We start from the raw sequence: 18,927 nt of genomic DNA on the forward strand, positions 1-18,927 counted from the left end.
AGGTTCTCACATGCACTGACATTTCTAAAACAGGGGGCTGGGGAGGGAGGAGGAGCATCTTTGTTAAAAAAATTGTTTTTATAAGTAAAAGACCCTAAAAGAGTAATGGTGATGAAAGTGAAGAAATCTAAGAAAGTACTGATATTTTTGGCTTTGGGATTTGTAACAGCCTTAGATCACATTTCTTTTCAATGCCATGGACCTACTGAAGTGAAAGATTAGAAATATGATTAAAATATGATTAATATTAGAAATATTATTTAATATTCACCAATAGAGAAATGATAAATTAAACCACAATCTACCTAATCACTCAGTGGCTGAATAAGGGAAATGGAATTACAGATGATAATTTTTCATTTTATATTTCAAAATATTTTACATGACATTAATATCACATCCACAAATAGCAAAGTCAAGATAAAAATGTACTGCTAAATATCAGACGGAACAGTTGCTAATTTATTACATGAGGTCAGCATTACCCTGATAACAAAAGCTAAGGACACTGCAAGAAATGGAAACTATAGGCAAGTATTCCTCATTAACACAAGTGCAAAAATCTTTAACAAAACATTATTAAACTGAGCCTAGGAATCAAAAGAAGGATAATGCACCATGACTAAGTGAGGTTTATCCTAGGAAAACTGTATTGCTTAAATATTCCTACACATCACTTTTTGGTATTTTTCACTATATAAACTATATTAATAAACACAAAAGCTATATCTGGTCCACTCAATATCTCTCTAAAATATTTAATAGAAAACTTTTCAATCAATTTATTTTAAATCTTCTTTCTTATATTATCACCTGAATATCTCAATTTAAAGTACATTCATTTAAAATATCTTCATTCAATAAGCTCATCCTAAGATTTGAATTAAGCTACAATTCCAACATATTTGATTTAAAAGATAGACTCCAACATTTCTTAGAATCATTAACCCAAGGACCTCAAGTAAAAAATTTCTTCACACACCTCTGAGTGGTAGGTTCAAACTGCCTTACTGCGAAACTTACTGACAATCCCTTAATGCAGCCTCCGTGCTCTTTTACTGAACAATTCTAACACAGAGAATTCCTCTCTATACTACATTGAAACCTTTCATTCAACTTTTATCCACTGGTGAAACACTGACTTCAGAGATAGTAACTGAGATTAAGTCTTCATTTACATACTTATCATGCGAGTACTTGAAAATATTAAGTCACTTTAGATTTTTCTTCTCCAGGCTACACTAATTGTGTTCCCTTAGCCACTGTTCATATGCTAATACTACTAAACTTCATTTTTTCTTTCCACCACTTCTTGCAAAAGCCAAACATTTAAAACAAACGAGTTAAAACACAGCACTGAATTCTTACAGAACATGTAGGAGACATATGGACATCCTGATAAATTTACTCTAAGGATCTATCCTCAAATATCGATGAAATCGATGAAATCTATGAAAACAGATATTTTACTCTCAGTGCAAAAACAAATGAGTTGTAAGAAACAGAATTAAATGAATCCAGAACACTTAACTTTTAAGCAATGGTGTTATTAACAGTATTCTTTCATCTAGAGACAAACTGAGGCTAAAATAATTGAATCATTGCCCAAAATTGTATTTATCTTTAAGATATATATAAAAAGCAGTAATTTGCAAAAACAGTATTATTCACAAAGATACACGCTGATTTGCCCAGGATTGTTAAGAAAAAATACCTATGTTAGAAAATACCCCTCATTTACCCTCTTACCTTGGTTTAGCTTTGACAAGGTTTTAATTATTATCGTAGTAGTATTTTACTACTCTAAAAAGTTCCTGAATCCTTCAAGGCAGTTATAAAAATCATAATGTTATATATACTTCTTGGACTATCCAAGAATATTTTAAAATTGCATTAATTGAGATGGAAAACTACGTATTACATATTTTGTGTTAGTGAATCCTCACTAAGTAAAGTCTACTAGTGGTTACTAGAGAAAAATCCACTTATGAATTACATATTTGGAAAAGAAGTTTAATGACTTTAGAATACATGGTGCCTGGAATCAAGTTTCTATATTCTGAGAACACTGGAATCAAGCCTAGGAAAGGGCTACTTTCATAAATCGGTAATTTATAGTGAGTAAATTAAAGAAACCAAGAATAAGCCAGTAAGAGTCTAAAACAGTAGTCCCGAAGTAAATTAAATGATGTATGCAAATATCATATTAACTTCCTCATGAAAACATTCCTGAAAATGTGATTTTTTTAAAAGTTAATGTTTCCAAAGAGTTGACCTTCTTTTCTATCTGATGTCCCCAAATGAAGGAAAACAGTGAACATTTGGTTAGTATCTAATTCTTACCTGGAACCCACTTAATTTCCATTTCCATATCATTTTCTTTGCCTTTTTTTTCTTTGTCTTGAATAACTTGTAAGAGTTGCCTATATTTAGCAATTTGTTCTTCATCATCCTTCTGACTTTTTTTTGTTTTCTCATCTTCTTCTACACTGACTCCATCATCACCTAACAAAAAAATCAATTTTCACTTAATATACAGAAATAATATCACTTCTAACTTCACTGTTCAATTTCAGTCACTGTAGCACTCTTCTCAAAGCTGTCAGATACACTGTAACAACAGAATATAAAAATCAGACTTAAACAACACAAAATGAATTAAATGACTTAAATCTTATTTACAATAAAAATCAGCTGCAATATAAGTTAGTACGGTGATAACAGTATACTTGAGAATCACTGTTTTTATTAAAATTTATATCTCAAAATAATCCTGTAGTCATGTAACATCCTTGAACTTCTCCACCCTATAAGCAAGATAGCAGGGATGGCATTTTTTCCCCCTTTGTCTCCTACCATCTAACACATGTATGGTCAATAAAAGGAGTCTGAGTAGTGTTGGGATGCATCTGATACATGGACTTAGCTGTTCAATGACACAGATAAAGGAAGCTGCTGTTATCTAAAACAAAGAATAACGAGTCCTTTCCACCTGATAATCAACAAGCATGCTTACTCTTAGGGTCTCATTAGCACATAAAGAATAAAAATGAACAAATTATAAGCTTGTGCATTTAATTTTCCCATGCAGAAAAGCTTCACATTTCCATTTCCCAATTTTATAAAAATAATCATAATACAAAGGAATAGTATAAAATTCATGGGCAACAAATACCAAAGAAAACTAATACATGAAAAGTTTGTTTGCTCTGTATTTCCACTGTAATTCTCCACATCAAAACATAAATTAAGAACCTAGGTTTTAATGCAAAACATACAGACTAACTGAATTGAGTAAATGTCCTCAGTAAAGGGAAACTTTACAGAAGACTCTCTTCTATGAGCTATAGCTAACTGGTCACTAAATACGTCTGATATTATTAAGCATTTAGCTGTGAAACATCAATGTTAACAGATTGTCCTTATATTTTCAAAAGGTGATGTGAAAAAAATTGGTTAAATAAATGTTTTTATAGGTTTTTTTTCCTCTGAATGAATAAAAAATAGTCCACAACATTCTTTCCATCCTATCACACTTTTACATTTTCACTTGAACAGCTGAAATTCATTTTTTTCCTGTTTGTGCTTTATGCCACAATAATAATCTTGGATGGAATTCTGTCATGTATCCCGTAATTCAATGGATAAAACATCAGGAACGCATTAACAAAATGGCAATGTATTTCTTTCTATTAAAAGCTTACTTCTGAAAACATAATTAGAAGCAAGCTGCTTCCAGGTTGAAATTTTAGTGGTAAGTCTCTGATGGCCTACTTTAAATTGATTTTTTCCAGTACTAAAATTTTACTTTCTGAAGCTCTAAAATGTGGGTTAACTCATGTAAGTCTGTTTTCTCCCAATTCAAGGACAATACTTTGTGAAAGACTTATTTCTATACAAGGAGTGAGAAAAAACTGTAACAGTAAGAAGCCCTGGTATGACCGCTTATAAACTACAACAGGAACATCCAGTAACTTCAAAGAATTCAGATATACTACTGCATCTATCAGAGGTACTAAATTATAGATTATGGTAAGCTTGCAATCAATTAAAATACTGAAGAAAAATGCATGTTTTTAAAAACTTAATTAGTACATTTCAAACAAAAAGCCATTAATCCTTAAAGTTTTAGAAGTAAAAATATATGATATGAGGTAGTATGCTAAGACTATATATATTATCTCAATCTTTTCAACCATGAGCAGGTACTATTATGATCCCCATTTCATAGCTATGAAAAGAAAGGCACTGGGGCAAAGAAAATCTAACCCAAGCCTCAAAGTTATTTTAAAAAGAAAGAAGAAAACTTCAAAGAACTGATAAGTTAGTGAAGAATTACCAAATCAAAATTAAGGAGAAGATGATCATTATCGAGAGGGCCCCACTGCCCTGAATGCACGTACTGGTCTACCAAACAAATAGCCCTGAGACTAACCAACAGTTTTGGCAGTCTCGCAGGCCAGTAAGACAAAAGTTAAAAAACCAACTAGTACCCCATATTTAGTAGGGACCCCGAAAGATATACTCCAGGGCAAGGATCAACCAGAAGTAGACTAGCAGAGAAATAAAAAGACAGTGGATTAAAAAAATATAGGAGAGAAACAACATGGAAGTTACAGTGAAAAGATACAATATGTATTTAATTGGCGTCCCAGGGAAGGGGGAAGAAATACCTGAATGGATAATGGCTGAAAACATTTCAAAATTGATTAAAAGATACCATGCCACAAATACAAGGAACCCAATAAACCCCAAGCATAATAAATTAAAAAAATCTATTCTTAGTTCATATTAAAACTGCAGAAAGACAAAAGGAAACAGAAAACTTTTACATGCAAAGAATAAAATCAAGACAACCTTCAAAAGACTGAAGAAAGTACAACAAATTCAGAAGCCAGCAGAATATTACCATCAATGTGGGAACAAGAGGACTGTCCACCTAGAATTTTTTTTTTAATCATGAAAATATATTCACAAATAAAGGCCAAATAAGGACATTTTTAGACTATACTAAAACTCAATTTTGGAAATTACCACAGATATACTTAGGGTAGAAAGAAAATGATCCCAAACAGAAGTATGAGATTTAGAAAAGAACAAGGAGCAAAAGAAGTAGGGAAAATGTGAGTAAATGCAAACCGAACAGTAATATTAATGTCCTGTGGTACTTAAGAAGTAAAGTGCACAGAACAGCATGAAAGTTCTTTTAAGATTCCTTGTCTTCTCTAGGAGGGTAAAAATATTAATTAGTATTCAACTTTAATAAGGATGCAAGCCACGATTTCTACGATAATCACTAAATGAACAAGAAGAGTCTACTTTGTAAACTAACTAAGCAGAAAAATGGTATGTAAAAAATAATCCAAAAGCTCTTAGTTTAAAAAAGGGATGGTAATAAAGCATTTTACTTGTTTAGGTGATTGCATAACTGTAAGAATCATGTGTCGTCTAAAAGACCAGACCCTTTTTTTTGTTGAGGTTAGGGTTTTAAAAAAAGTGTCTTTGGTTAGAGAAATTCAGGCTAAGAAAATATCTCTAAATAAAAAACTTCAATTACTATCTACAAGTATATATAATACTGTACATGTGAGCATACTTCACAGACAATTTAAGGATTAGATATTCTCTTTCAAGCTACTGCCAAAGACATATTGTCATTAGTAAGTCTAGATTAAGTATTCAAATGCTTACAAAAGTAGAACACCAAAAGACAAACAAATACCTTGTGGTTCTTCTATTTCCTCTTCATCTTCACTAGAAGAAGCTAAATAGGCTTGAAAATCCATATCCAAAAGTTCTTCCTTTTTAAATTTCCTGTTGAGTGTTGCAATCCTTTCATGATCAGTCTCATCCCAAGTGATCTCCACCTTCCGCCAATGAATAAGAAAAAATAAACATATAAAAATGGAAATGTCAGCAACCCAAACTTGTAAAGAATACTTATTGTTAACGTGGATGTTTAACAGTAAACTAATAAAGACATACTAAAATCAATAATATATAACATGCTTAAAGCAAAAGTTTCTACCTGTGGAAAGGGAAGTATTTCAGTTAACCTGTGCCTGTATCCTAACTCTCTACTATATGCAAGGCACCTTATTACTGGAAGTAAAAATTCATCAGTATATGGACTGACTGTGGTGAAAATAAGAAACTGCACTAGTGAAAAAGTTAACATTATTATGAATGAGTCAAAACATGTTTTTCTCCTGGAGTTCTAGGCATTTCAAGAGGTCTACAAACTGAAATTTACTGATAAAGCTTTTACAACAATCTCAGTGTGGTCCTTTTTCCAAAAGAGATTAAAAGCCACTGATTACAAAGGCATTTACTGGTTGAAAGTACAGGAAACCCTCATGACACAGGAATTTATCTTTAACACAATCGGTCTGGGGACATGCTCCTGTCCTCTACGAAGCCCCCATTCTGAGTCTTGTTAGAGATTTAATCTCCATCACGGGGCGGGTTCCACATCCTTACCTTTTTTTTCCCCCTCAGGCTAATCTCCCCAGATTAACTAAGAGATCCAATCCTTAAAATAACTGCCATTGTTGGAGAAATTACTGCTAGTTCCACAATTCAGAATTATTCCATTCTGATCATTAAGACTAAGCTGATGAGCACAAAATCACTTCTAAACTGAGACAGACGTGGATGATACAGCCAGGCCATAGGAACTCAAGACTGGCTGGCTGGATAGGCCTGCCTAGTTTTTAGGCTTAAAAATAATACGATCTTAGGTTTTATGTGACTGAATCTTTCAGACTTCACACTGGTGGGGTTTCCCTATACTCAGTAACTAATCAAGGCCACACAGCATCCGCAGGCTGTGGGTGGCAGATACACCAGCTCTCTGCCACCGGGCTGGCCTCAGAAGAGCATGGTAGTTTGTCACAAGAAAGGCAATGAGAAGCCTGTGTGGCTGCTGCAGAGTTCAGCTGTGGGTAAAAGGTACATGGGGCAGGAGAGCAGATAAGCTAGGCAGCTAAGTAACAAACTAATTCAACAAAAATCTTTTGGCTGTTTATTATTAAGCATGAATGTGACACTGAGTAGTCCAGAATTATTCTACTTCAATTGTTTTTACAATTTGGGGTCATATCTGCAGAAAAAAATGTGTTCCTATTTTAAATTTGCACTGCTTCTAACTGTGATTTGAAGTAGTGTTAGCTCCTCCCCCTACTCCCTAGGATATTAATAACTGACATATTACTTATTAAAGAATCTAGGTAAGTAAGACTGTATGGGAAAGATAGAAGAGGAAAAAGAAACATTTGCAGGTAACTGACTCAGGCTTAAAGGCATAACAAAAATCTGGAAACAGGTTCAAATAGATGGGGTAAATAAAAATGCAAATAGACTTGTGTTTCATTTCTATTTGTACTTATGCATTAAAACTTTGAATACTTTCCATTTCTAAAGATGATGTAAGTAAATAACAAAGTCTTTTCTGAAAGCAACAGAGTCCAGCTATATACTTTCTAAAGTGAAGAAATACCGTTGATGTTCCCATCGCAGCAGATGTGAAATATTTTGGTTTATATGCTGTTAAATCCACTTCTGAGGCTACATCCTTGGGCTCATCATCAAAAGTAATATCATCTGGTATAAACCTAAGAAACAAAGGAAAAAAATGAATTCATTTAAACATATGCTGCAGTGATAAACAACCAGAGTTTAGACTGTCTTCTAATTGAGTATAGTTTATACATATGAACCACATAGAGGTTCTACAGAACACACATGCAGATGAAGTAGACAATGTTAGAAATAATCTCGGCACAAAACTTCTGAAATCCGTAAGCTATAAATCTGTAATTCCACTAAATCTAAGCGAACTCTGTAGGTAGAAACCCTGCATTAGGAGTCAGTTAATGTGAGTCTGGTGTAAACACACATGAGTCCCTCATGCTTCAAAAAGACCTAGATTCCTGATAACATAGTCAGTGACTTGCTTCATGATATTCTGAAGATCAGACAAAATTATTAAAGGGGAAGTACTCTGAAAATAAAGTATCATACGAACAAGATATCACTAAAATAATGAAAAGCTTAAGGCTGATTCTTCAACACTAAAAATTTTAATATTATCTTATAATTTCTATCACAAACAATAGCAGTTAAATGTAAATTAGCTACTGTAACTGTTTGACAATTCTTAGCCATCAGGCTAATGAATGGGAGGAAAAAAGCAAAGAGAAATGATCCATGATTATTATATTTAGGTTCTATCATTTTTATAAATTTTATTTTCACACACACAAAAAAGCATGAGCTATATATTATACCAAAAATGATATTTGAGGGAAGGAATGAAAAATTAAGGTTCATTAGGTCTACAGAATATCCTCCACCACATACACTTTTGCATAGATTTAGTAGAAGAAACATAACCATCTGAGCCCAATATTTTAAACACTGTCAATAGGCATGATTTTGAGGTAGATGAATAAAGAGTTCCCTAGATAGTAGGATAGCAGCAGAAAACTCAATTTTCTCTTATGAATAAAATATACGACAAAATAAAACAGGGTATGTAAGTTTTTTCCATGGTGATTGATCTTATTTTCTAGGTACTGCCAGAGGTTATTCTAACACTGCACGGAAATGTCCCAAAAAGGAAAAGAAAGAACAAAATGATCCTGAGAACATGTAAACATGAACTCATGACAGGCGGTCTGACATTCTAATGTTTAGTAACTACAATTAATACATTTAAAACAAGCACCTCCTTTTGAAATTATTAAAAAGAAAAGGAAACAGCTTGTTTGATGAGATAGGTCCTTCTTGCTATATACTTAACCATGCTAAAATCTTACCCCAAACTTTCAAAAAATTTTAATTGTATTTTTCTATGAGTCAGAATGCTTTTGAAGTATGAAAGCCAGTGACTATCAACTGATGCAGTTTTTTCTTCCCCTAAAATACTTCATCTTGACAAGAAAGCCTCTAACAAACTTAGATACAAAGAAGTGATTTCTAGCAGGAGGGAGGTTCAAGAGGTAGAACAAAGAACAAAAAAGAAAAAAAAAAAGAATCAATGATTGTGAAGCACGCTCTTAATATATGGATGTGTCTATGTATTAGTCGCTTGCTGCTACTAAGTCGCTTCAGTCGTGTCCGACTCTGCGACCCCATAGATGGCAGCCCACCAGGCTCCCCCGTCCCTGGGATTCTCCAGGCAAGAACACTGGAATGGGGTGCCATTGCCTTCTCCAGTATTAGTTGCTTAGTCGTGTCCAACTCTTTGTGACCCCATGGGCTGTAAGCTGCCAGGATCTTCTGTCCATGCACTTCTCCAGGCAAGAATACTGAAGTGGGTTGCCATTTCCTACTCCAGGGGATCTTCCCGATGCAGGGATTAAACTCAGGTCTCCTGCACTACAAGCAGACTCTTTACTGTCTGAGCCACCAGAGAAGCCTTAGTATACTGATAACTTAAAATTAAATATCTTAAAAAAAAAGTGATTTCTACTGACAGTGTCACAGTAGAATGGTTTACTGGGTTCAAGGAACTAGGCTAATGATAAAATGACACGACAGTTTAGCTTCCTGGTTTCCTTAGAACGGACATTCCCAACCATGTAAGGTTTTTCAGCTTGGGTCAGTGAATCCTGAGCACACGGTGGAAATAATGCCCAAGTCTGAAGACAAGGCCAGCAAGACCATCTACTCATCAGCATTGTCCAACAGAACTTTCTATGATGATGTCATCAAAGTTCTGTTTCTGTTCTGCCCAACATGGGGCCATTAAGTACTTGAAATGTGTCCAGTGTGACTAAGCAGATGAATTTTAAATTCTTTAAGTTTTTAATTAAATGTAAATAAGCCAGATATGATTACTGGCTACTGTACTAGACAGCACAGATCGAGAGACACTAGTCTGTTAGCAAATTCCTTTGCCTCCACCTCAATGCTTTCGATACTTCACTCTGGTTCCCTAGTTTTAAAAGACAGCTGCCAAGAAATATCATTACATAAAACCTGCCATCCTAAAAATACATCTGACAGATCTGAAAGCACATAAATGTGAGGTGACTTCTATCTAACACTTTAGCATTTTCTCATTTCAGTTTTCTTTCTAAAGAGTGATTTCTACAAGAGCATTCTACTAAAAGGGAGAAATCCTCTTAGAAAATGAAACAACAGACAGCATTACCAATTCTCATATCTCAGTTCTTACAGTTACATTGTGCTACAAGATTGAACTGGTACCACACACACTGATTACCTTAGATCTACAAATGAACAACTACTTTCGAATTCCAGGCCATCACAATCCTCATAAATTTTAGCAGCTGTTTCAGGAGAATCACAGTCTACTACTGCATAATAGTATTTCAGTCGTTTGAATTGATAATCTCTCAGTTTTTCTCTAGAGGCCCTGAAAAGGGGGAAAAACTCATTAGGTTTACTTAGACAGGAACACAAATACCTCTCTCCTTGTAAAAAAGAAATGTAACTGTTCCAAGAAAAACATATTACAAACTGGCTTTTATTATAATCCATCTTCCTTTATGAATAGCCTTCTTGCCTCACATTAAATACTTAAGCGCAATTTATTATTTTGACAAGGCACAGACTAGGGATCTTGACTGGAATTTTGTATTTAGAAAAGGAAAGCAAGAATTACATGTGGCTACCTATAATTTTAATTTTTAGAATAGATTATTTTTTGTTTGTTTTATTACCATATACAGCTTTCTCAAGTAAATCCACTGAAGAGGACCACTGCGGTGTAACAGATGCTAGGAAAGCATTAGCTTTTATGATAAACAAATACCTGATCTTGTAAAACTTTATTCATGTCAACATTAAATGGTATTTAAGTTCAACTTACTTAACTATAGCATATTCTTTGAGGGTCTTCATCCGGCAAATAAAAATTTGCCACCAATTTTTATTAAGTGCACATATAGCTCCACCTGGTGGATTCAAAAGTACTTAAAATTTATTTCTCTACATTATGATGATTAAGAACTTTACTATTCTTGCATTCTTATATTTTTCTATTTAACTAAGAAAAATTATATAATTTGGAGGTAAATAGTTTCAATGCCCTTTACATAGAAATCAACATCTAAGAAAAAAAGCAAAACTTACTGATTCAGGTAACCATGATTCAGCTAACTGATTCAGCTAACCCTAACCATGAAATGTTTTTCAAAACTGCAATAATTACTTTCATGAATACAGAAATATATATTTATACAGAAAATGTGTTTGGAATAGTGTGCCACTTCTGGGAGACTTTAACTTTCTTTGCAACCTGTTTTAACCATGAATGGTACAAATATAAACTTTAGTTCCAACTATGAAAGTGACCAGAATTTGGAATTAGTGACACAAACTCATATGAGGTTTAGTTTTATTTTCCAGAGTGTTTTAATACCAGTCCTTTTCAGGAGCATCTTCAGGAATGCTTAATAACTCCACTGGTCCTTGAATGTGCTCTTCCTTCATCCTCTCCTTTCCAAACTCTGAAGGATATATCTAAACACAAAAAAACAAGATCAAATAATTTATACTTCCCTCTTCTCAAAATATACAGACCTTTGAAGGTCAGGAGCTAAACAACTGGACAGAATGCAAACAGCAAGAACGGCACATACACACATGCTCCCATGTGTGAACAACGACTGGATAAAATAATTTGCATTAAATCTTTGGTATTTTTTTAATCCCGGCTACTTTTGAGAGGAAATATAATCTTATTAACCTGCAGTGTTTTACTACCAGGCTTAATATTTATTTATTAACTAATGTATGCTTTTTTCAGTTGTCTGAAATATGTAATTTATCGACTAGGGAATCCAAGTTTTTCTCACTAATCTAAGTTGCATAAAACAAGTCTGGTTTTGTTTTTTTCTATGAAGCCAAGCCAGGTTTATTCTAATATGTCTATAAATAATAATACTATATTTAAAAATAATTAATCCACAATGCATGTGAGACAGGATGATACAGGGCAACAGATGTAAACCATAACGGGTTTCAATGTAGAAGTTTTTAGCATATATGCAGTCACATGTTGATTCTTTGTGGTTTTTCCTCTTTATAAGTCCAGTGATTCCTACTACTCATCTCCTAAAATATAAAATTTAACAAAAACACCATTCTATTTCGTTTCTGCCTACAGTTTGATTTTTAATTTTTTTCCTTACTTCATCTGACTATCATTTGGGAGAAGTGAAAGTGAAAGTCGCTCAGTCATGTCCAACTCTTTGTAACTCCATGGACTATACCATCCATGGAATTCTCCAGGCCAGAATAGCAGTAGGTAGTCTTTCCCTTCTTCATGGGACCTTCCCAACCCAGGGATCGAACCCAAGTCTCCCACATGGCAGGCGGATTCTTTACCAGCTGAGCCAAAAGGGACGCACAAGAATACTGGAGGGGGTAGCCTATCCCTTCTCAAGGGGATCTTCCCGACCCAGGAATTGAACCGGGGTCTCCTACATTGCAGGTGGATTCTTTACCAACTGAGCTATGAGGGAAGCCTCAGTTGTCCCTATGCTCTACCCAAACCTGAAAACTTCTGCAACATTATAAAATGTTGTGATGCTGTAACTGGTAGGGTAAATCCTTTTATACTGGTATGATTTCTCAAAGACTTATGAGTCCTTCTCACTTGTTTATTCTTTTAGATAACTAATGGCAACCTTTTTCTTAACTTTAATTTGCACTGAGATTTTGACTGAAACTGTACTAAAACTGGAGAAGGCAATGGCACCCCACTCCAGTACTCTTGCCTAGAAAATCCCATGGACGGAGGAGCCTGGTAGGCTGCAGTCCATGGGGTCGCTGAGTTGGACACGACTGAGTGACTTCACTTTCACTTTTCATTTTGATGCATTGGAGGAGGAAACGGCAATCCACTCCAGTATTCTTGCTTGGAGAATCCCAGGGATGGGGGAGCCTGATGGACTGCCATCTCTGGGGTTGCACAGGGTCGGACACGACTGAAGTGACTTAGCATACTAAAACTACAGAACTGATATCTTAAATATTTAAACTGAACAACAGTAATTTAGAGTTGCTTCACGCACTGTAGTAAATACTTCATATGATCTGCTTTTCATTGAATCCTTACCACTACCTTAAGAAATACTACTGTTATATCTACTTAGAGGAGAAAATACGTTTAAGAAATAATCAATAAAATGCACAAGATCATATAGCATGTGTCAGAATCAAGATTTGAATACAGGTCTGTCATACCGCAAAGTCTAGAGCCTAAATCACTATGTGGGCTTACTAGAAATCAGTATCTTACAATTTTTCATATATTATTTATCAATTGTTATAGCTAAAAAGCTTCTTGATGAAAGTGAAAGAGGAGAATGAAAAAGTTGGCTCAAAGCTCAACATTCAGAAAATGAAGATCATGGCATCCGGTCCCATCACTGCATGGGAAATAGATGGGGAAACAGTGGAAACAGTGTTAGACTTTATATTTGGGGGCTCCAAAATCACTGCAGATGGTGACTGCAGCCATAAAATTAAAAGACACTTACTCCTTGGACGAACACTTATGACCAACCTAGATAGTATATTCAAAAGCAGAGACATTACTTTGCCGACTAAGGTCCGTCTAGTCAAGGCTATGGTTTTTCCAGTAGTCATGTATGGATTTGAGAGTTGGACTGTGAAGAAAGCTGAGCACCGAAGAACTGATGCTTTTGAACTGTGGTGTTGGAGAAGACTCTTGAGAGTCCCTTGGACTACAAGGAAGGCCAACCAGTCCGTTCTGAAGGAGATTAACCCTGGGATTTCTTTGGAAGGAATGATGCTAAAGCTGAAGCTCCAGTACTTTGGACACCTCATGTGAAGAGTTGACTCATTGGAAAAGACTCTGATGCTGGGAGGGATTGGGGGCAGGAGGAGAAGGGGACGACAGAGGATGAGATGGCTGGATGGCATCACGGACTCGATAGATGTGAGTCTGAGTGAACTCCGGGAGATGGTGATGGACAGGGAGGCCTGGCGTGCTGTGATTCATGGGGTCGCAAAGAGTTGGACATGACTGAGCAACTGAACTGATAGCTTACTACATATAGGTTGTGTTTATAAGGTAATTTGTAAGATTTTTATATATTTCTGCTGTTAGTAAAAATAGAATGTTACTTGTTAATGTTAGTAATGAATACCCTGTCCCTTTACTGAGCTTTATTATAATAGCTTTTCAACTGATTACTTTGGTTTTCAAAATTAAACACAATCATATAACCGATCAATAATTTTACCTGTTCCTTTCTTACCTTCACACTTGTTTCATCAGTTTTGTGTCTAACTGTATTGGAACAACTTTCAGATTAATTATTTTCCTTAAAAGGAAAACTATGACTATTAAAAAAAGGGATTTAACTTAGAATGCTTAGAAATACTTCAAAATTTGAAGTAAATTCTCACCTTTACAGAAAATATAACACCTCCTTTAGGTTTAAATGAATTGAACAAAGCCAGCAAATCTTTTGCCTTCAATCTATCCCAGTCCATGTTGCAAACTGCTAATCGACACGTAATCTAAAAAACGACAAAAATTACTTATTATATACTCTATATCATTTCCAATGCTTGCAAAATTAAGACAGTAAATATAATGCCTATCCTGAAATCATTAATATAGCATTTATCTAAGTGATTTCAGTGTGTAAAAGGAAACTTCAGATGAGCAACACTAACAGAAAAGCACTCTTATTTGGTTCTTAGTTCTTGAATCAGAACATGAGGATGAGCTGATTCTTTAACTACCAAGTTTATTAAGCTATTTTGCCACCCATGAGGGAGTAGGAAAGTTTAATATATTAATCTATAGCATTTCTAATAGGTACAGTAGGAACTGATACACACTTCTAGTTAAAACAATTTTCTAAAAATTTCACATGACTTCTAATTATTTATATAGAAATTCACCCCTAACTGCTGGAACAGACATTTATATAGGTATATTCTGTATCAAGAAGTTTTAACCAGAATCACCATCAAGAGTATTATTTATCAATAAAGCTTTTCCTTATTACTTTCATTACATTAATACTACCACACATAACAGCTACTTGTACTCTTGACAAAATAATCTTATTTATTCAAAAGGTTACCTCATCAGCCCGAGGAGCATCTTTATCTAATTCTCTCCAAGCATGCTCAAAACCAGATTCCTCTGGAAGTAAATCTGCCATATCGTCTTCATCTTCAGAACTGGTTTCAATATTTCCTTTGCCCCTCGCAAGATCAGGGCCACTGTCACTTTCATCATCTTCCTCACTATCATCTTCCTCCTCATTTTCAATTCCTCCTCCATCATCATCATCATCATCATCATCTTCATCATCTTCATCATCATCTTCATCATGAAGATCAGCAGCAGCAGCCCTACAAATGCCTGTAATTTCATCTTCAGATTCTTCATCACTTCCTGTTTCACTAGCACTTTCTGAATCTTCCTCCAGAGCATCTTTGTCAAACATTTTACCACCTGTTGACTCTTCATGACCATCACTGTCTCTTGCCATTATGAATGGAACCACTGCAAAAAGGTCAAAGGAGAAATTAAGAAAATGTAAACGATGAATTATATTAAATCCAAGTTATTTTGACCTCAAATCCAGTAAAAATATAATTTCCATGAAGCAGACTAAAGGAAAATATAAATTCAGCAAAATTCATGCCTAACCAAATGAAGTTTTGTTAGGAGAAAGAGTAGGAACTAAGCTTTATTTTAGTATCACAAGAGTGGGGCATCATAAAAGAAAACTAACCAGCAGATGTGAAAAAGCCAAAAAAGGGCATTAACCTAAGTTCTAGAAATTGGATCAGAAAACTACCACAATTATGAAAGTAAATTAGTAAGAGATAAGCATCAGAATTCATTTTTAAACAACTTGCTTAAAATAACACCTTGGGAACACATTTCTATCTAGTATTGCAGTATCTCTTAAGCATCAGTTATTATCATGTAATTTTCATGATTTTTGCCTATCACTGACATTTTTCATGAAGCTGAATTTTTTTAAAATTAAAATGAGCAGCTTGTTCTAAACAATATCCCTGAAGTCACAGATTTCATGTATTTGTGATGTGGTGGTTACTTTTTCCCCCTAAGATGTTGAACCACGTAACTATTAATATAAAAAAAGTTTAAATATCACCTGATAAGATATCGTCTCACATTTAACAGTGGTACACATATATCACATTTGGGGTCGTATAACAAACTGAACAAATTAAATGATCTAGTATTTTAATATTTTTGACAATATCAAGTATACTCATATAACATTTGTTCATTCACTAAATATTTGTTCAAGGCCCACTGTGTACAAAATCTTATTTTAAATAATGAGGGAATATAAAGAAACAAACAAAAATAACCTATTAAATAAACAATGAGGGAATACAAAAATAACTGCCTCTGTTTCTAGATGGCACTGCTCTGGTAGCGACTGCAAATACTACTACTTACTTACCTATTTTTTTAAATGCTTATATTATTTGTCCTCTGATTACAAAAGAAAAACAAAAAAATATGGTTTAATGAAGAAAATAAGGATGACTAGTAACTTTTCATTTAGAAGTAACTGGCTGGTTATTTTGGTATGTAACTCTGTAAATTTGTTTTCTATAATATGCTCACTAATTTAAGTAGCTGGTCATACTATCTACTCAATTTTGTAACCTATTTTGTAAATGGTCATATGCTACATTTGTGAGCTATAGCTCATTTGTCACAGACATATTTGGATGTATCATAACTCATTTAAGGGATTCCTTGACAGCTCAGTTGGTAAAGAATCCACCTGCAATGCAGGAGACCCCGATTCGATTCCTGCTTTGGGAAGATCCACTGGAGAAGGGATAGGCTACCCACTCCAGTATTCTTGGGCTTCCCTTGTGGCTCAGCTGGTAAAGAATCTGCCTACAGTGTGGGAGACCTGGGTTCTATCCGTGGGTTGGGAAGATCCATGGAGAAGGGAAAGGCTACCCACTCCAGTATTCTGGCCTGGAGAATTATACAGTCCATGGGGTCACAAAGAGTCAGACATGACTGAGAGACTCTCACTTGCATGTTCTTTCACTAATGACTTATGTTACCATTTTTAAAATTTCAAAACAGGGCTACAGTCCACGTTCTTTGCACACGTCTAATTATTTACTTAAATTCTTAAGCACACAAATGCTGGGGAACATTTTAAAATGACAAGTAATATCAAACTGAAGCTCCTCACATCACCTTTACCTCACAGCACTTAAAAAAGCCCCTTGTATATAGCAGTTGCTGGAATGGTAAGTGATGAATAATAATGAGCAAAAGATGGTGATATGTGGAGTCACTTAATCTCTACTTAGAGATAATGCTTTTTCTGGATTGAGGAACCAATGAAAATTACAGCAAGCAACAAGGTGGGGCAGAAAGACTCAAAGACTTGAGTTACAGGTCTGTGTATCCTCACATAAATCACTTTAACCTTGTTTCCTAAGTAATGTAACCTAATTTCTCATGGTTATTGAGAAACTTAAGATAACGTAAAATATTAACCCAGTACCCTAAATCTACTGAAATTCAAAGGAAGCTAGACTAACATAGCTCACAAATGTAGCATCAGGCCAACCTTGCTACTATTCCCAATCTGATTTTATTTTCCATTTTCAGTAACCAGACTTGCATCCCTTCTCCCTATACGTCAGTTTGCTGCCTGGTTCCTCTACAAATGGAATGAGATCTCACTCCTAACCCCTCAGTCCCTGTTATTTCAAATTCTGTCCACTGCCTGATACTTCCTACCTTCCCCATGTGACCATGGCCTGTCAAGACGTTTCTGTCTCTTCTCGATGCCTACCCTGCTAGGGTACTGACACCATAACCACCCTTTGTCTGCGTTATCTGAACATCACCAGTTTTCAATTACAACACCAATGATCAGCAATACCAATACTCAAAATTTTCTGCTGCCAGATAGGACAATTCTAATTAGCTTAGAAAACTTGTAAACATGAACTAGAATCAGACATTTCTTACTTCGTATCAAATAATCATTTCTAGCTTTATTATTCACTCATCCCTTCAGACATATTATCTCATCAAATAGGAATACTCATCTCTTCTCAACAAGCCCAATCAAACGTCTGCTCAAAAAGTTCTATCCATTTAGGATACTCTGGATTCCAAATTCCAGAGTATTCTTCTAAACTCCAACCAAAATAGCACTTCACCAATGAATTTTACCAATTACTGTATCTTGAGTGACCTCTTCCTCCAAAGTCTGAGGCCTTTTCTTCTATGGTACTTAAACTTATTATGTATTATGGTTCTGATTTCTTCTACTTTATATCTGCACTATCCAGTATGGTAGCCAGCAACCACATATGGTAACAGCACCCAAAAAACAGTTCGTCCAACTAGATATAGTAAGAAAACAGAATGTAAAATATCCTATTACATTTTCATATTGATTACATATTGAAATAGTGTTTGATATATTAGGTTAAATAGAATATATTCATGTATCTATTAATCACTGGTTTCTTTTTAATGGGTCCAATAGAATATTCAAAGTTATAGACTTCTATTGGACAGTACTGCTTCAGATCAGGGCTATTGCATAGTGTTGCAAGCAGTTATTTGCAAAAGCTGATTTTCAAAGGGTCAAGAAGGGCTACAATCAAAGCCAAACTCCAATCACCAAGCCACACAACCTGCAGGAACAGCGTGTCTTTTCGAGGAAAAGAGGCTGTGCTTCCCTCAAAGGTACTGTCCTCACCACGCTGTGAGCGCTGGAAGCTCTGTGGGTCTAGAAGGGTGTATGTTTCTCTAATTTTTGCACAGGCATCACTTAAACTAGCAGTAGCCCTAAGATGGGAGGAATCATGTCTTGATGTTCTATCTGCCACATATTTGCTACTAAAAGTAGCTGAATAAATGAAGCA

General features: G+C 34.9%; 1 protein-coding gene across 4 annotated transcripts in view; it reads right to left on the reverse strand.

The window, feature by feature from the left end:
• The window catches only part of ESF1 (ESF1 nucleolar pre-rRNA processing protein homolog), a 63,175-nt gene that overhangs the window by 41,478 nt on the left and 2,770 nt on the right, over positions 1-18,927 (reverse strand). For all 4 annotated transcript variants that reach the window (XM_069547104.1, XM_069547106.1, XM_069547105.1 and 1 more), the window contains exons 3-9: positions 15,102-15,529; positions 14,413-14,526; positions 11,393-11,493; positions 10,232-10,384; positions 7,499-7,613; positions 5,723-5,867; positions 2,344-2,505 (exon numbers count right to left, since the gene is read on the reverse strand). In XM_069547104.1, the coding sequence (XP_069403205.1) occupies positions 2,344-2,505; positions 5,723-5,867; positions 7,499-7,613; positions 10,232-10,384; positions 11,393-11,493; positions 14,413-14,526; positions 15,102-15,529 (1,218 nt within the window). The remainder of the gene's footprint in view (positions 1-2,343; positions 2,506-5,722; positions 5,868-7,498; positions 7,614-10,231; positions 10,385-11,392; positions 11,494-14,412; positions 14,527-15,101; positions 15,530-18,927) is intronic.

Source organism: Ovis canadensis, chromosome 13 (assembly GCF_042477335.2).
Source record: "Ovis canadensis isolate MfBH-ARS-UI-01 breed Bighorn chromosome 13, ARS-UI_OviCan_v2, whole genome shotgun sequence".
In the NCBI taxonomy this organism is placed as follows: domain Eukaryota; kingdom Metazoa; phylum Chordata; class Mammalia; order Artiodactyla; family Bovidae; genus Ovis; species Ovis canadensis.